Source organism: Symphalangus syndactylus, chromosome 16 (genome assembly GCF_028878055.3).
Source record: "Symphalangus syndactylus isolate Jambi chromosome 16, NHGRI_mSymSyn1-v2.1_pri, whole genome shotgun sequence".
In the NCBI taxonomy this organism is placed as follows: Eukaryota; Metazoa; Chordata; class Mammalia; order Primates; family Hylobatidae; genus Symphalangus; species Symphalangus syndactylus.
Genome location: NC_072438.2, coordinates 100683398 through 100702545, shown reverse-complemented (window position 1 = coordinate 100702545; position 19148 = coordinate 100683398). Strand labels below are relative to the sequence as shown.

At 56.4% G+C, this 19148-nt stretch overlaps 1 protein-coding gene across 3 annotated transcripts in view; it reads right to left on the bottom strand.

Moving 5' to 3' along the window:
* SLC6A3 (solute carrier family 6 member 3) overlaps positions 1-19148 on the bottom strand; it is a 51907-nt gene that overhangs the window by 9004 nt on the left and 23755 nt on the right. For 2 of the 3 annotated variants that reach the window (XR_010116277.1, XM_055246269.2), the window contains exons 6-13: positions 18769-18903; positions 14392-14495; positions 12996-13120; positions 9723-9835; positions 8154-8282; positions 7459-7558; positions 4336-4436; positions 796-963 (exon numbers count right to left, since the gene is read on the bottom strand). Coding sequence is in view for 2 of the 3 variants with exons in the window: in XM_055246269.2 (XP_055102244.1) it covers positions 796-963; positions 4336-4436; positions 7459-7558; positions 8154-8282; positions 9723-9835; positions 12996-13120; positions 14392-14495; positions 18769-18903 (975 nt within the window). In the remaining variant the exon portion in view is untranslated. The remainder of the gene's footprint in view (positions 1-795; positions 964-4335; positions 4437-7458; positions 7559-8153; positions 8283-9722; positions 9836-12995; positions 13121-14391; positions 14496-18768; positions 18904-19148) is intronic. The other variant, XM_063619596.1, reaches the window with a different exon arrangement.

The window sequence follows — 19148 nt, the reverse complement described above, 5'->3', positions numbered from 1 at the left end:
CTGGGGTTTTGCTGCCCAGGGTCAAGCGAGTTCTTTCTGAGAAAGGCTGGGATCTGAGGAAGCAGCTTCCGGGAGTTCCCAGTGGTGGGATCTCAGGTGAGGGCGACCCTCTTCCAAGGAGGGAGTGTCCTTGTCTCTTCCGGGAACCACAGAGCCAAGGTGTTAAACAGGGCGCTATGATTGGTCCACCTGCCTTTCTTCTACGCAAAGGTGGCAAAACCAAGCAGAGGAAAGGAGATGCATGTCAGTCACTCCGCAAAGCTTCCTGGGGCTCCAGCTGCCCCTGTTCAGCCAAAGTTGGGCTCGGCCCTGGGGGGGCCTAGGTCACCCCTGATTCTACTGTCCTCAGATGGCTGCTGTGTCCCCCCGCCCCGCCACATACCATAGTGTGTAGGCATGCATGCACTCAGTACACACAAACACTTGGACACACATGTGAGCACAGACCCAGGCGCACACACACGTGCACACGCAGACAGCACATACAGACACAGAGATACAGTGGACGTACACACAGGCACATGCACACACAGACGCATGCACACATAGACACAGACAGACACGTGGACATACATAAAGACACACACATGAATACACATATGGACGCACACCCATGGGCCCAGGCGTGCAGGTGGACACCCACAGACACACACACACACTGTTGTGGTGGCCACCTCCAGTATCGTCCTCTTGGTCACAGATGACCCAGGCAGGTGAGGACTGGGGCCGTGGACACCCATGGAGCCTTTCTGGTGGCCTCACACTCAGGTGAAGGCGCCCCATCCAAATACCCACCTCTCGAAAGGACCCAGGCAGGCTGCAGAACTTGTAGGCCGCATAGATGGGCACCATGGCCATGGAGGATGTGGCGATGACCCAGCCCAGCACATTGGCCCAGTCGGGGAAGATGTAGGCCCCATAGTGGGGGGGCCTGAAGGTCACGATGCTGACCACGACCACGAACTGAAACCAGCAAATACGGAGGTCAGGCAGCTCTCAGCCGGCGGTGCCAGGACAAAGCAGGGATGGGGCAGGCACTTCATGGCAGAGGGTCTCTCAGCCCCCAGAGCTGTGCACGTGCAGACCTCAGCCAGGCCTGCAGACATGGCAGCTGGGCATCCTGGGCAAGTCATGTCCTCCTGAAGCTTGATCTAGCCTGTCCTGTCCTATCCTGTTCCATCCCCTCCCCTCCCCTCCCATCCCATCCTGTTCCACCACCTCTCCTCCCCTCCCCTCCCATCCTGTTCTGTCCCCTCCCCTCCCATCCCATCCTGTTTCATCCCCTCTCCTCCCTTCCCCTCCCATCCCATCCTGTTCCATCCCCTCTCCTCCCCTCCCCTCCCATCCCATCCCATCATGTTCTATCCCATCCCATCCTGTTTCATCCCCTCTCCTCCCCTCCCCTCCCCTCCCATCCCATCCTGTTTCATCCCCTCTCCTCCCCTCCCCTCCCATCCCATCCTGTTTCATCCCCTCTCCTCCCCTCCCCTCCCATCCCATCCTGTTTCATCCCCTCTCCTCCCTTCCCCTCCCATCCCATCCTGTTCCATCCCCTCTCCTCCCCTCCCCTCCCATCCCATCCCATCATGTTCTATCCCATCCCATCCTGTTCTGTTACATCACATCCTGCTCTATTCCATCCCATCCCATCTTATCCCATCCCATCCCTTCCTGTTCTATCCCACCTTGTTCTATTCCTTGCTTGAAATCACAACAAAAACAAAACTGACCACCACCAACTACACTGAATCTACGATCATCCATGGCCTGAAGACACAACTGTGACCCATGCAGGACCACCCTAGGGCCATCTGAGCTCCGTATCTCTACTCATTCTAGAAGCAAATCTGATAAAGTCACAGACCTGTCTCAGAACTACCACCACAAAGGTAACAGAGGGTGGGGTGGATGCCACTTGGAGGGGCAGCTTCCCACTCTCCGGAGGCTTCTCCTGAGGCAGCTTATGCATTTGTTCATCCACTCCACAAACATGCACCACCATCTAAAAAGATCCTCCACGTGCCTACATATGCACCTCACACCTCAATGTGTTCTGTGCACCCACATGTGTACTGCACGCCTACTTATGTGTCCTGTGTACCTGGGTCCTTCCCAAGGAGACAAGGGAAGCTCTGATAGATATGGTTTATGATGTAGCTTAAAATGCATTTTTTTCCAAATTATCCACTTTTCCTCAATTTCAGAAAAGTTAAAACATCCAAGCCTTCCACCTGAAAAGCATGTTGGACGCGTGTCTCATGCCAGTCTCAGCATCTTCTTCACACGCTACTTTGGGCCACCTGTAGGTTTGGAGCCGGGTAGCAGAGGACTGGGATGGGGGCTGAGGTTGTGTCTGTCACGTGACCAGAGCCAGGGTGAGCAGCCCTTTGGCGAGCAAAGCCAGTGTCCGGCAGCATCGGGGATCGGGACGGCTGCCTTGGCTGCACAGAGAGCCCTGAGCATGCTTTAAAGAACCACGCGTGCGTCCCTGGACATGTCGGTCTTGCATATCTGACATGTAGGTATTGCTGTAATGTGCTTTCTGGTATTGCTCAACTTCTCACTAGATACCACTTTTCTTAGAAGCGACTATGCCTCCCCAGGCCACAGTCTGCCCACGTAAGTTGCCTTTGCTCAGGCATAATTTCCCTATAGCAGTGCTGCGGCGTCATCTGCCACAGAGTCATCTGAACAAGTCTGGGGCGTGTACACCCCTTACGACCAGAGGTTAGCACACGCCAGAGGGCAGGGGACTACGCCACAGCCTGAAGAAACAGATGATAACACAGACATTATTTTTCTGCTAAAATCAAAACGTCATAGGAATTGCACTGTAATATTAAATATAAACTGACATAGAGCAATGAAATTGTCATGTTTCTCTCAAGTTGGCAAAATGAAGTCCTGTTTCGTATAGTTTGTAGGTTTATCTAAAAGTCTACGAAGTGTGTTTCTGCATGAAGTTCGAAGATTTAGTTTAAGATCAGTAGAACATTTTATCTCCTAAGATCGAGGTCAGCCCTCTGGGTGTTAAGAGGAGACACCCCCTCAAGAGGAGCCGATGTCCTCATGCAAAACCGCTCAGTTTCAACTAAAGGCGGGGGACAGCGGGAGGTGGGCAGGAGGCTGACTTTCCGGGAGGGCTTCCTCACTTTCCCCTCCGAACAGCCGTGTAGTCTGTGTGCTATTAAAAGGCTGCCCCGTGAATCCAGGAGCCTTCAACGGGAGCCTCCTCAGGCGCAGTTAACCGGACTTGGAACACTTACGTGCAGTCACAGCACGTGGCCTGGAGCTCTCACACTATGTCGAGTTCCTCCGGGAGAGGGCCTGTCTATCATCTCTTTCCTGTACCCTGGAACCCCTCTGCTTGCAACTACGGGGCTGTCCCACCTGCTGTGTGCAGGTGGCGAGGGGTCTCCATGCACGTGGGCCCTGCTGACCCCGGGACCAGCCCTTGGTCCACGAGAGGGTGCGGCCTGAGTCCCCTGCCCTGTTCCAGGCCCCGCCTCGTGCCTGCTGGACTCGGGAGCTGCTTCTCTACGTGAGCAGCTCACGGGACACTCTGCTCAGACCTGGACAGCTTTTAGGTCTCCTGCCCAGACCAGGCAGCACAGCTTTGCTTTGTGAGCCTCCAGGCCTCTGTGGGTCAGCGGAGGAAGCACTGCAGGGCAATCCCCAATGAATGCGCGCGGCCACCTTCCAACAAAACTCTATTTACAAACACGGGCGTCCGATGGCCTTGCCCGGTGGGCCCTGACCTGGTGGCGGATGACAGAAGCAAGTGCCTACTGGATGCAGTGATGCTGCTGAGCCAGAGGGAGGCCTGCACGAGCAATGGGACGGGGCCGAGGCCCCTGCTGCTCTCATCCAGCACTCGGCGTCCTTTGTCCCCGCTGCCCTGGAAGCTCTAACTTCGACCTGGATCCTCACAGGCAGAGGTGAGTGGACAGCCCGACCCACCTCCAGCTTCCCCTCCCAACACAGAGGTGTGGCCCAAGTGCAGGACTCATAACGAACCGTGACAGAGGTCCAAGACCACGTGAGGGTTTTTCGGTGGGTCTAGAGGGGAGGGTGGAAGGCACCTTCAGGACACTATAGATGAGTTCAGGGATCAGCCTGTCCTTCCGGGCCGAGTCCTGAGGCCCCTGACTCCAGCCAGGGTGACCTCAGTCTCAAAGCAGCCTTTAGGGGCCCACCCCAGGCCCTGCCCCCAGCCTCCTGTGCACTCAATGTGCTCAAGCAACAACCCACATGCAGATGCTGGACCTCAGGGCAGGTGCCAGAGTGGGGACCGTGGGCAGATGGGGGAGGGGCAGGTGGCCCAAGGTCCCTTACCAGGAGAAAGCAGGGGCTGACCAGCTTCCAGCACAGCCGCCAGTACAGGCTGGGCCGCTGCCCAGTCATCTGCTGGATGTCGTCACTGAACTGCCCGACACCTGAGGGGAGAAGAGGCGGCATCAGCGCCCATCAGGGCAGCGCATTCCCCTGATGCTGGACACGTGTGGGGGTCCTCGCTGACTCCCAAGGGCCCCACCTACCGGCCCCAGGCTCTGGCTGTACCCAGCCTCCTGCAGAGGGGGCCAGGCCACACCCCAGCCCACTGGGTGCCTCACTGACGGGTGGGGGCCCACGTGCCTGCTCCACCCTGGAGATGCACCAGGAAGAGCTGCACCCTGGCGAGTGCTCCCCGCACCCCGGCAACAGCCCCTCGGGTCCTCCTCCCCATCCTATGGCTCTCCCTGTCTCCCTCTGTTACTGGTACTTCTTGTTCACTTAAAAAGATTGTGGTGGCCGGGCGCGGTGGCTCACGCTTGTAATCCCAGCACTTTGGGAGGCCGAGGCGGGCGGATCACGAGGTCAGGAGATCGAGACCACGGTGAAACCCCGTCTCTACTAAAAATACAAAAAATTAGCCGGGCGTGGTGGCGGGCGCCTGTAGTCCCAGCTACTCGGAGGCTGAGGCAGGAGAATGGCGTGAACCCGGGAGGTGGAGCTTGCAGTGAGCCGAGATTGCGCCACTGCACTCCAGCCCGGGCGACAGAGCGAGACTCTGTCTCAAAAAAAAAAAAAAAAAAAAAAGATTGTGGTAAAATACACATAACATAAAACTTACCATTTTAGTCATTTTTACGCTTAGAGTTCATAACGTATTAATACATTCACATACTGTGTAACCGTCACCACTGTCCATCTTCAGAACTCCATCCTCCAAAACGAAGTTCTGCCCCCATGAAACGCCAACTCCTCCCGACCCCCAACCCCCACCAGGCCCCGGCACCATCTGCTTTTTGTCTCAATGAATGTGACTCCTGTGGGAACCTCCCGTCAGTGGAGTCACGCAGCGGGGGGCCTCTGCAACTGGTTTACTCCCTGTAGAGTGTCCCTGAGGCCCACGTCAGCATTCCCTTTTGTTTTAAGGCCGAGTCATATTCCGTCGTAAGTATACTGTCACCGTGTCTTCAGAAAAGCTATTTCTAGAAAGATAGTAAACATTTTCTCCCCAAAAGCAAGTACCAGCAGTCCGCCTTAGAAATGCATATTTGTGTTTCACTGGTATTATCTAACTTCTTCTAGGAACTGACCCTAAGACCTTAAGAGTGATTTCTCCCCCCACATCTGGCCTGGTCTGTGACTCGTGTGACCGCAGCTGATCTGCTTAGATTTGGTCTAGTCTTGCGGTTGTCCTGTGTCCCGTCAGAAAGAAGCCCCCACACAGAGTCCCCTCTCCACACCCACCCAGCATCTGAGCTCTGGACATGAGAGATGGACGTGGGAGGCAGCGGGGATGCAGAGAGGTGAGGCCAGAAGCAGCCAAGGGGGGCGTCCCCAAGGCCCCTCAGCCCCCAGACCCTGCCTCCCACCAGCAGGTCCCAGGGCCCCTGCCGGAGCAGGAGTCATCAGCTCCAAGACCTACAGGACCGCAGCGCGCTGGAAGCCTGGCGTATTCCGGCACATCTTGTTAGAGCACAGGTTTTGTTTCATTTAGATGAGAGGGGCGTGGATTTCTCTTTGGAAAAATAACACAGATCTCGGTCTTCTGAGGCGCAGATGGCCAGGGCCAGCTTCGCCCCGTCTCCCGTGCTTCCAGAGGCCATGGCGATTCAAGGCACTTTCTCCCTTCCTCTGTGAAGGTCTATGTTTTGTTCAGGGAAGATGACAATGAGAGCAATAGACAAAGTATGGATTCCAGACACCCGTGAAAGTACAGCGAGGTTGATATTTCCCTTTTCTGTAGAGCAACACTAGAAACAGTGTTCTCAGAATAGGAGCTATTTGTCCTCTTTGTCTCAAAGCCAGGACGTTTATCTGGCTATACATTCCATGGCTCTGAGGCAGAGAAAATGACCCCCTTGTTTGCAGGTGAGCTGGGCGTCCTCCAAAACCAGGGCTCATGCAGCACCACAGACATCAGCTTTCAGCCAGATCCACACATTTTTTTCTTGTTTGAGACGGAGTCTTACTCTGTTGCCCAGGCTGGGGTGCAGTGGTGCAATCTCGGGTCACTGCAACCTCCACCTTCCGGGTTCAAGCTGAATCAAATCCCGTCATAAGTATACCGTCAGTGTCTTCAGAAAAGCTACAGCCTCCTGAGTAGCTGGGATTATAGCCTCGTGCCACCACGCCTGGCTAATTTTTTTTCTTTTTTTTTTTTTTTTTAGTAGAGATGGGGTTTCACCATGTTGGCCAGGACGGTCTTGATCTCTTGACCTCGTGATCTGCCCACCTCGGCCTCCCAAAGTGCTGGGATTACAGGTGTGAGTCACCGCACCTGGCCCACACATTTATGGCGAGATGCCCTGGTTCGGCCTCGCCACCTCCCTGGAAGTGACCTGGCCAGGTAATTGGAGCTGGCACTCTGGCCCATTTTACAGAAGAGAGAACTGAGGGGAGTCGAGGTGAGCTGGCCAGGTCAGCACGCAGGGAAAGGGTAGCCCTGGCTCTGGGCCGGGTTTTCTGTTGCTGTTGAAACCACTGGTGGATGTCCCAGTACACAGCTGGGGCAGCACGATGGGTCGGGAGCTGCAACCCGTTCAACGGCCGCCCGCTGATCATCAGGCCCCGACTGTTCTGGAGCTCTGGTCAGCAGGGAAGGCGATGATGGCACCTTTGAATGCACCATGTCACATCCCTGCTGAAACCCCAGCATGGATCTGATTGTGTCCCCCTGTGTGGGATGGGCTCACCGGTGCCTCTAGCGTGGAGGAGGCAGAAGACGCCCAGCCGCTGTGAACACCTCTGACCACAGTGTGCGTCTTCTGGCTGCCATCCAAGCTAAGCACCTCACTGATCCCATCAAAGGGACCAGTGCCAAGCCTCTCCCCTCTGCGGAGCTGTGATGACCACAACCCAGGCTTCCTGCAGCTGAAAGGTGTTTCCTCACGGCGGCTTTGTGAGAAGGGGAGCGGCACAGCCACCAAATAAGAGGGCGCCGGCTTGACTGCCTCCCCCCGGACTCACCGTAGAACCAGGCCACTCCGATGGCTTCGATGAGCACTCCAAAGAGGATGGACGTGCCGGCTGCAAAATGGTCCAGGAGCGTGAAGACGTAGATGCCACCCTGGAAGAGAGGGGAGCCTGTGGACCTGCAGAAGGGCTTTCCCCAAAGGTAAACCAGCCTGGGGACTCACTGTGCACACAGATTGTTTCACTCACTGCAAACTCTGGTTTGAGTCCCTAAAATTCCACCCACATGCAGCTTCTTAGGGCCATGTCTATTACAAAAAATAAAAATAAAAATGACCTCTCCTTTCCCTTCCTAGGGCTTCATGTGCAATTAGAAATGGAAGCAACTGAATGTGGAACTTGGCAGTGCCTCCCTTGGAGAGGGAGTGGCCTGGGCGCCCCCTCCCACATAGATAGGCTCTGCCACCATACCTCCAGAGTCCCCCAGTCCCCAAACCCTAGAAGGAGGCAGCTTCAGCCTGGGGTGCTTCTGGGGGAGCTATCCAGGTGCTGAAGTGACTCTGGGACCAAGCTCTGGATGTGCAGTTAGTTACCCTGTGCACTGCTACGAGTCATCTTCTGGGGTGGGTGGGGATGCAGCTTCCTGGGTGCTGCGGTTCTGTCTGGCCTGACAGTCCCAGCCAGGGTACCCCGTGCCACGTGCTAAGGAGACATGACCAGGAGAAGGCGAAGCCGGTGATGGTACGTACGTTGGTGACGCAGAACAGGGAGAGAAGGAAGGTCGCCAGGACGATGAAGAGCGTGAAGAGCTCACGGTGTCTGTGCAGCAGCTGGAACTCATCGATGAGCCCGGTGATCACTGACTCCATACCGCCCATCTGCACACAGAGCACAGGGTCGGGCTGCAGGCTGGCGGCGCTCCTGACCGCAGCCTGGGCCAAGATCTACTTGTCACCCAGTGGACACACACCCGGGGATGGACACGGAACAGGGGCCGCGCGGCCGTCCGGGGTGCAGGACGCCTGGTAGTGAGGACAGCTGTTGGCGAGGGCTTCTGTGGCGGCACAACCGCAGGAGAGAGGACCCAGAGGGACCACTGTATCCACGGTAGGGAGTTTGCAGCCTCTTCGACGTCTCTGGGCGGGTAAGATGCAGCGTGGCTAAAACAATGCCACCCCGTCCACTGCTGCTGCACGGGTTCAGCTCGGCCAGATTTTCCTGAGCAAGATGCACCCCCCACATAAAGCTTTTGGCTGCACCTGGCCTTGTCATTGGCTAAGCCTTCCCGACGGAGCCTCCCGACTCCCGGCATCCTCCTGTGGGATGCCATCCAGGCACCTGACTCCTGCTTAGTGACCTTCTTCACCTTGCTCAGTCCAGACCCCCCTTCATGCTCTCATGTCAGGAACACGAGGCCTGTGGTCAACCCAAGAGCCGTGGCAGAGCTGGACAGGATATGAGTGGGGGCCGGGTGCATGACCAGCGTTTATAAGGCAAGGGATTCTGAGTTCTTCGGTCCCAAACAGCTGACAGGGAAGAAGGAGCCTGAGAAAGTCCAGCAGGCCCAGGACCGATCGAGGGATGAACCTGCCACCTCCAGCAGCTGGAGGTGCAGGGGCCACACACAAAGCATTCAGGACCAGGCCTGGGATTGGTGGGTGCCAGGAACTTCTGTTGCCCTCCTCATTCCTCGTGGGGTAGCCGAGGGTTCCAGGGAAAGCCACAAGATATGAAGGACCTGCTCTGTGCCCTCCAAGGCCCCACCACTCCGGTGTCCTGAGCCAAGTCTTTGGTGGCTGGGGCCCTGCTGCACGTGCATGCATGTATGTGTGCATGTGTGTGCGTGTATGTATGTGTGTGTGCATGCATGAGTGTATGCATGTGTGTGTGCATGTGTGTGCGTGTATGCATGTGTGTGTGCGTGTGTGTGTGTGCATACATGAGTGCATGCATGCATGTGTGTGGTGTGCATGCGTGTTCGTGTATGTGTGTATGTGTGCGTTCATGTATGTGTGTGCATGCATTCGTGTGTGTGTGTGCATGTGTGTGCACATGTCCAGGATCTGTAGGTGGCTCAGGGCAGGGCACACGGGTACCCCAGAGTAGGGGGATAAAGGGAAAGGTAAACTCCAGTCACCACTCACCCCAGCCCCAAGAAAGGTCTCCCAAATAATCGTGGGGCTCGCCCAAGTCAAGCATAGGAGGTCCGGGGGCCGTCCGTGAGCCCAGGGATCTTGCCTGGCCCTGGGAGGGCAGGGCCCCCTCGGGTGTAAGGAACCCAAGTGCAAGGACAGGGCCGGGCGGCGCAGGTTACTCACGGCGCTGTCGATACCCAGGGTGAGCAGCATGATGAAGAAGACCACGGCCCAGGCCGAGGACAGCGGGAGCGTGGCGATGGCCTCCGGGTAGATGATGAAGATCAGCCCCGGCCCTGAAACAGAACCCGCCCTGCTTGCCACAGAGCCCCGCGCTATGCTCTCCCACCCACCCTGCCCCACCCCGCCCCGAGAGGCCAACACGGCCTGCCACAGGCCTGTAGAGACTACGGTTGGTGCAGCCCTGCTGAAAAGCCCCCCTCCTGTACGTCCAGCAGACCCTGGCCTGGGACTCAGGAAAGCGGAAACCCAGAACCGATCGGAGGGCTTTGGTTCATGCCCACCACCCAGCAATGGGGCTCCTCCAAATTACCTGTGTCCTCGCGGGCTATGGGGGCGCTGGGGGAAGGAAGGGGCAGAAACAAGGAGAGGGCAGGAGGGGTTTCCAGGCTGGTCCTGCCCTTCATCCCAGGGACACCTGCTAATGTCCTTCTAGTTAGCTTTTCCTGCACATATCATGTAATATACACACACAGACACATGCACACACATGTATGAATACTCATTTGTGCATTCAAACTCATACATGCAAGAACACGTCCACATGCACACACACAAACAGACCCATACACGTGCATGCACACACACACACAAACACACACAAATCACACACGTCCACACTATTTAGTAGCCTAATTTCTAAAATTAGCAAAACATTAGGGATGCGTTCCTGACCTCCGCCTTCCAGGCACATGAGGAAGCTGAGGTCCTCCCGCCCTCCCATAAGATCAGTCGTGGCTGCACTTGGCCAATGCGCTGTGAACACACAATGAGCGGGTCCCTGCCAGTGACGCTTGGTAGAGGAGTATGTGGCTCCTTCACCACCTCCCCTGCCGTGGGGTCCCGCAGGCCACATTGAGACGGGCTCCTGTCAGCTGGGGCCCTGAGGGCTCAGAGGAGCAGCACATCCTGACGGATACAGGGGCCCAGATGGTGGCTTCGAAGATAAGAGATAAACCTGCTACCTTGCTATCCCTGCAAGCGAGGGGCACGCCAGGCCGAGGGCGGCATGGCCAAGGCGGAGGAGATGTCCCCGCACAGCTCTCTCGGGAAGTGACACGTGCTTCCTGCTACCAGCAGGCAGACTCAGACGGAGGTGGAGGGGATGAGAGTGTGGCAGGCACGCGACCAAAAGTCAACGCAATTTGGTCTCCGATGATCCCAAAGTAAAGACCAGTCTCATAGGCAATTGACCTTTGACCATTTCGGAAGCCTTGCATCCTCCACTAGCTGGCACCGTCTCCCGAGCCCAATCTTGCACAATCTGCCTGCAACAGAATCCCCTGTCCTCAGCAGGCACGTGTCTGGCCCTAGCCTGCAGGAATAGGCCTGCGCCTGGCCTTTTAATTAATCAAAGGCCAGAGCCAGGGGCTGTTTCTAAAGGTCTTTCAGGGGCCTCACTGTCAGCCAAGCAGTGGGGTCAGACCTGGGCTCTTGCAGCTCCCAGATATCCTGGTGTATGGGGACAGCCTCCACGTGGGGTGGGGGAGGCAGGCTCGCCTGAGATGTTCCGGGGCTTAGATGGTACCAGCCAGGAGCCTGGGAAGATATTCATCAGCTCGGGGAACGTAATGTCAACACCCTTGCCTTCGTTTCTGTACCCGAGTTAACATTTCACCCTATTTTCTCGAGAATTAAGACTGTAAATGACATTTACTTTGCTTGTCATGAAATGCACAGAAGACACTCGACTTTATTTTCAGGGGTTAATAGATGTTTTTGCAAACTATGCTAGTTATCATAATAAAGGGCAAAAAGAATGAAGGAAATGCATAAATGTGGCATCGAGTAAATTTCACTGCTCTGCATTTATTTGCATGATGTTCCCTTTCTCCCGCTTTGACTGAATTTTTTTTTCTAGAGGAAAGAACACGGGCTTAGGAGGCCCACCTCTGAGCTGCGGCTCCAGCTCCAACCCGGCTTTCTGTTGCAAGCATGGAGGGGCCCTTTCAGGTCTCCGAGCCTGTTCCTACCTGCGGTGCGAGGGTCCTAGTGCCCCACTCTGTGAGACTCAGATGGGGTCAAGGCTGCCCCCGCTTGGTGTGTGTTGCTCCCCGCCCTCACTGGGCCCCAACATCCCGGCAGACATCAGCCAGCAACAACACCCACATGGGACAGGGGCTTTTCTGAACACAATCATTCCTCACAAATGTAGCACCCCCACCCCACCCCCGGAGAAGACAGTCCAGAGGAAGCAAGGATGGGGACGCAGGATGGGAGCCCACCCAACCCAGGCCCGTGTCTGGAGGGAAAGGGCGTCCTCCACATCCATGTGGCAGAGCAGGCTGGAGGCGGGCGGGGGCTCTGCTGGCTAACAGAGACCGAGAAGCCTCGGGACTCCCTGGAGCTCTCGGTTGGCCCAAGTTAGGGCTGCCAACGCCACAGCTTTTCACTGCAAGCACCAGAGCCGGGCAAGTGGCCCCAAGTGCCTGGGTCCACTCTCAGCCCCTGCATCTGTGCCCGTCCTGCTGGCTCCATCCTGCCTGGTACCCTTGCTGTGGCCGAGGCCTCCCTCCACCACTCACCTGTGCCTGCCCGAGCCCTGGACCCCTCCCCACCCTCTCGGAGAAAACTCCAGGCGTGCAGGGACACTCAGCGTCATGCGTCGGCCTGGGGAGCAGGCAGGGACACCCTGTGCTGGAGGCCTCAGGGAATCTCCCAGCTGCTCTGTGGCCAAGCTGACATAGCGGCATCCCAGCCTGCCTCCAGGTGTTGCTGGAACAGCTCATTCCTCCCCTTCCCTGAGCTGCATGTTCCCACACCACATGGCAAGCAAACATCTAGAGGGCCCTCAGTGACAACATCCAGGCCAGACCCTGGTGGGGCAGCCTCATGTGGCATCTGCAGGGAGCAGCCAAGGGACCGAGGCACCAACTGCGCTGCTCAGCTGCATTTGGGCTTGAGGTTCCCCAGCCCAGGGTGGAGGGCCCAGGAGGGGCAGGGCAGGGAAGGCCCAGGGTGGGGGGCCCGGGAGGGGCAGGGTAGGGAAGGCCCAGGGTGGGGGGCCCGGGAGGGGCAGGGCAGGGAAGGTGCTGGGTGGCGGGCAGGTCTGTACTGGGATGTGTACCGCCATCCTTCAAGAGTGAGGCAGCAACTCTCACTGATGTCGCTCAGGGCCCGTGCGTCTCCTTCCTCTTTCACAAGGAAAAAGGCTTTGCTGAGAGCTCGGCGCTGGTGCTACACGGAGCAGGCCCAGGTGCAGCAGGAGGGGCTCACCGTCCTTGGCCACGTCCGCGATGGGCACACTGTGCTTCTGTGCCATGTACCCCAGGAAGGAGAAGACGACGAAGCCGGAGGAGAAGCTCGTCAGGGAGTTGATGGAGGTGGTGACAATCGCGTCCCTGTAAGAACAAGACACGCCGTCTCAGGAACCAGCTGAGCTGCAGCAGCTGCAATTTTCCAGTCATTATTCTTAATTTACTGTGTCTGGGGAAGGGGGCGGGAGGTCTTTGGAGGGGCCACTTTTCCCAGTGAGCACGGCCAGCTCCTTAGCAGCCTGGCAGAGCTGTCCTTGGGCCACCTTGGTCCCCTGGCTGAGCTGCTCAAGGCTCAGCCATCAAGGCTCAGGGTGGGCAGAACAGACGGCCACCCCTGTGCCCCGCGAGTCTTGCCGTGGACACCTCACCCAGGGCAGATCTTCCAGAACCTCTAGGAGCACACACCTCCCGGGGACCTCGCTAAGATGCAGATCCTGACTGGGCGGGTCTCATGGCGTCTCAGGGGCTGCGTTTCCCGTGAACTCCCAAGGGCGCTGGTGCTGCGGGCCTGGGGGCCCCACTCTGAGGGCTGAGCAACCAGAGGGCTGGAGGCAAGCGAAGGAGGAAGAGGGAGGGTCCTGGGGTCGGTCAGGGCACCAGCGTCCTCCTCCTGGGTTCCTGTGTGGCCTGTCACTGGGGTGGAAGGACCACACACTTCATCTGCAGAGCACCTGGACCCAGGTCGACGCAGGTGGGCTGCGGGCAGGGGCTGCCTTGGGACCTGCCTTCCAGCGCCCACGCTCAGGGGAGCCTGCCTGTGGTCTGGCCATTCTGCTGCACACACTGTCCTTGTATTTATACCGTGTTTCTATCCTCATGATGTGAAAGAAAGTAAGCACAAGTCCATAAAGGTCAAAGAAAGCAGGTCCTGGATAAAATTCTGTTTCTGTTTTTAGGAGGATTTGGGGTCCAGCACGGGGCTTCAGGTGCCTGCCGGTAACACGGGGTGCACATGGGATGGGGGGACACACTCAGGGGGTTGCGAAGCTGGACCCTGAGCGAGGGAGGACAGAGACCCCCTGGGGCTGGTGTGAGGGAGAAGGGTGTGTCCTTGTGGAGGGAGGGGCTGGCCTTGCCACGCGGGGCCCTCAGTGGGGAATCTGGCGGCAGGTCAAACCTAGGCAGGTCCCTCCCAGGAGGTGACGCACCCACGGGCTTCAGTGCCTTCTTTAAAGTTGAAATCAAAATCGCGTTGGGAGCTGCCTTGCCGTCGCTTCTGTCTGAAAGGCCACACAGCTCACAGGTTTGCGGGTTCAGTGGATCCGCCCTGTTCTCATCCAGGGACACACTATTTCTGGAAGTCAGTTTCTCCCCAGTACTGATGAGGCCCCTGCCTGACCCTGCTAGGCGCTCACCTGTAGCAGTTGTTGGTGAACTTGTTGTAGCTGGAGAAGGCAATCAGCACCCCGAACCCCACGCCCAGGGAGAAGCACACCTGGGTGGCCGCATCGATCCAAACCTGCAGAGCCAGAGGGCGGTGAGAGGCTGTCCCAGGAGAACGCAGGCCACGGGCAAAGGACCTGAGCGCCCTTCCCGTCCCAGACCCACGCCGAGGCCTCTAAACTCAACACCATCCTCAAGAAGCAAATGGCAGCAGACGACTGGTGGAAGACGCAGCCTCAGGAAGTGAACCCTCCCGGGCCAGCGGCCTGGAAGAGCCTCAGAAGCAGGGGGGGCTGTCTGTGTTCATTGATCTGGGATTCCCCATGGAGTATCAGGGCAGTGATTCCACAGAACCAGAGGTGCCCTGCTCCATAGCCCTCAGAACAGCACGGACTCATCCACACATGACATGACCGCAGCGTCCTAACAACCCTCGGAACAGCACGGACTCATCCACACACGGCATGACCGCAGCATCCTAATAACCCTCAGAACAGCACGGACTCATCCACACACGACATGATTGTGGAGCCATGATAACCCTGGGGACAACACGGACTCATCCACACGCTGCATAATGGCGATGCCCTGATAACCCTCAGAAAGTCATGAACTTATCCACACATGACATGACGACGGCACCCTGACAACCCTCAGAACAGCATGGACTCATCCACACTCACACCAGCCCTAGCGGGGTCTCCATCTTCCCTTGATCAGGGTCCGGCTTCACAACCCCCTGAGTGTGTCCCCCCATCCCATGTGCACCCTGCTGCATGATGGCAGTGCCCTGAAACCCTCAGAACAGCATAAACTCATCCACACACTACATGATGGTGACGTCCTGATAATGCTCAGAACAGCACACACTCAACCACAGGCTACATGATGGCAGCTTCCTGATAACCCTCAGAACATCATAGATCATCCACAAGCTGCATGATGGTGGTGCCCTGATAACCCTCAGAACAACATAAACTCATCCCCAGGCTACATGATGGCGGCACCCTGATAACCCTCAGAACAGCATGGATCATCCACACGCTGCATGATGGCGGCACCCTGATAACCCTCAGAAAGGCATGGACTCATCCACACGCTACATGACAATGGTGTCCTGATTGGATGCAAACCAGCAATGCCTGCTTTCCATCTTTCCCAAAACATGAGCAGTACAGGTGCACAGCGGCACCTGGGCATGGCCAGGAGCCCACCTGCAACTTAGATGCTGGTGCTGTGCCTGCCCAACTCAGTGGATGGCACCTACAACTCTGGATGTGAAAGGAAAGGTGGGTGGGTCCACGACTGGACCATTGTGGTATTTTAAAAAGTCAGCCACAACCTGCTAAGGTGAGGGCACTGCAGAGACCATTCAGTGACTCAGATGCCCCCCTTGGCCATCCCTGGGACTTGGATGGGGGAGAAGGAGCAGCCAACCCCCCTTGGAGGCATCTGAGGGACTGGTCAGTTAGGGCTGTTCCTGCAAGTCCCTGGAGCCCATGGTACAGGTCTGTGGGCCAGGATGCTGAGGCAGAGACACCAGATGCTCCTGCTGGGGGGGCCAGGTGGGTCTCAGGGCATTGCAGGTCCCAAGTAAAGCTTGCCTGAGCTTGACTGAGCAAGGGAACCGGGTGCTGCAGAGGGGGCGGGGCCCTCTGTCCTTTGGGCAGCATGTCAGAGCCTCAAGGCCACCCCAGTTCCTGGGACAGTGTGTTTGGAGGCAGACAGCCGGTCCCCACAGTCAGGACTGTGCAGGTGGCCAGTGTCTCAGCATGAGGGGAGGAGCCAAGCCGAGAGTGGCTGGGTGGGCAGTGGGTGGAGAGGCTCATACCCTGATGTGGCTCCCATGCTGGTCATCAGCCACCTGCCTGGCCAGGTAGCTGCAGGCTGGATCAGGTGTCACAGGGGAGCGCCTGCCTCCTCCTCACCCTGAGCTGTGTGTGCAGCTCAGGCCTCTTCCCAGTGTCACCCCAGAGCCAGTGCCCATGGCTGCCTCCCTGGGTCTCACCTCATGCACTTTCACTCCAGGACCTGCAATTGTCCTTTCCTTCCATTTCTTTCCTGATTTCTCTCCACTATACATCAATCCATCATCTATTATCTATCAATCAATCATCTATCATCTATCACTGTCATCTATCAATCCATCACCAATCTATCATCTGTCATCTCTATAATCTATCAACCATCTATCATCTATGAATATATGAAGTACATGTGTGTGTATGTATCTATCTCCATCCATCCTATTGTATATCCATCCTATCTACCTACCTATCATCCATCCATCCACCCATCCATCAGCCATCCATCCACCCACCCATCCATCATCGATCCATCCATCCATGCTATCCAGCTACCTATAATTCATCCACCTACCCATCTGTCCATCATCCACCAATCCACCCATCATCCATCCATCCATCCACCCATCCATCCATCCATCCACCCACCCACCCATCCATCATCCATCCATCCATCCATCCATCCATCCATCCATCCATGCTGTCCAGCTACCTATCATTCATCCATCCACCCATCCATCCATCATCCAGCAATCCACCCATCATCCATCCACCCATCTGTCATCCATACATTATCCATCCATCCATCCTATCTAGCTACCTACCTATCATTCATCCACCCATTCACCCATCCATCATCCATTCATCATCCATCCATCCATCCATCCATCCATCCATCCATGCTATCCAGCTACCTACCTATCATTCATCCAACCACCCATCCATCCATCATCCAGCAATCCACCCATCATCCATCCACCCATGCATCATCCATCCATTATCCATCCGTCCATCCTATCTAGCTACCTATCTTTCATCCACCCATTCACCCATGCATCATCCATCCATCCATCCATCCATTCATCCATCATCCATCCATCCATACTATCCAGGTACCTACCTATCATCCATTCCTCCATCCACCCATCCATTATCCATCCATCCATACTATCCAGCTACCTACCTATCATCCATTCCTCCATCCACCCATCCATTATCCATCCAGCCAGCCAGCCAGCCAGGCTTCCATCCACCCATCCTATCTATCCATTCTATCTACCTACCTATCATCCATCCATCCTATCCACCTACCTACCTAGCATCCATCCATCCATCCATCCATCCATCCAATCTATTCACTCTCTCCACCTAATTTTTGACATCTGATCTTTGTAATTTGTTCTCCAATGAGCGTCTTTTCACATGCACTGGTGTTTGTTTTGCCTCCTCCTGGGGCTGCCTATTCTTCCTGGCTGGAGCACTAGGCTCTACGTGTCCTTGTGGTATTTTTCTTTGATTCTATATATAACATGCCATGGTCCTGCAAACACACCCCTTGGCTTCATTTTGGCCTTTCTGGGGCCCTGACACCCTGCTGACTTCATGGTTTGTCCGGCTCCAGCTCTGCACTTGCGGGTCCCCAGCCACAGCTGATTTTGCTGCCCTGGTTGTCCTCCTCTCTCTTCCTTGGCTCCCGTGGGCCACACGCCTGCTGCACCCATGGCTCCTGTCTCCACAGGGCTTCCCCTTCAGTGCTGCAGACACACTTCCACCCCCACCCAGCTGCTTTGCAGGCTCATAGGTGCCATGTCCAGGTGCCTTCTCTCACTGCACCTGTCAGCTGCTGCCTCCCTGGGCTTCCTGGGAGGCTTGCAGCCATGTCCGCCCATCCTTTCTCCCTTTCCTTCTCACTTCTGCCTTGGGTTTACACTTGCCTCATGACCCACAGACCTGGCTCCACCCGCCCACCCACATAGGGCAGCACCTCTCAACGGCCTCCTGCCTCACACCCCAGCTGAGATGGCCCTTCCCCTCTTGCCACGTCGTCCTCTCACAGCAACATGGACGCCCCTGGGTGGCTTTGGGGCCTGCCACCTCCCCTACTTAGTCCACCTGATTTCCAACGATGCCCCAAGGGAGCTGCCATTTTTGTCATGCCAGCCTTCCACCAACAGCTGCTTCTGTTTCTGGGCCTGTTTGCCAGGAATGGTGCAGCCCCTTCTCCTCCCTTTCTGGACAAGGGACCCATCCCCCATGGCCCAGCTAAGTCTCCTCTCTCTGGGAGGCTTTCTCCAAATATTTTAACCCTGAATTATTTCTTCGTTTGCTCACCAAATCTGCAGCCTGAGTCTAGATGGAGTTTTTGATGTAATTTGATTTAGATGACTCATACTGTATCACAGGTACTTGGGATTTGGCTTCCTGAGGAAAGAACCCTGGTGTCTGCAACTCTGACACATCTCAGCCCTGGCAGGCAATGAATATGGAAACCTGGGAATGCCAGAGCCCCTGTGGACTGCGAAGCAGTGAGCGGATTGTACTCACAGATGCCTCGCAGAGCCGGTAGAAGTCAACGCTCAGGTATGCTCTGATGCCGTCTATAGCTCCAGGGAGGGTGACCCCACGCAGGAGCAGGGCAGTGAGGACCACATATGGCATGGTGGCTGTGATCCATACCACCTGCAGGAGAGGACAGTGTCACCAGGCTGCACAGGCAGGGCCCTTGGTGGGAGCAGACACCGGCACGAGGGCACGAGGTTGCCCCGATGGCTTGTTGTCTGATTAGGAGGCCCAATTCCCAAACATTTCCTGGGAGGCCAGTTCAGCAAATGCTCACTGGAGTGAGAAGGTCAGATGCTTTCTGTCCTGCACACCCTCCCGAGGGATGGAATGGGAAGAACAACTTGACAGGGACAGCACATTCC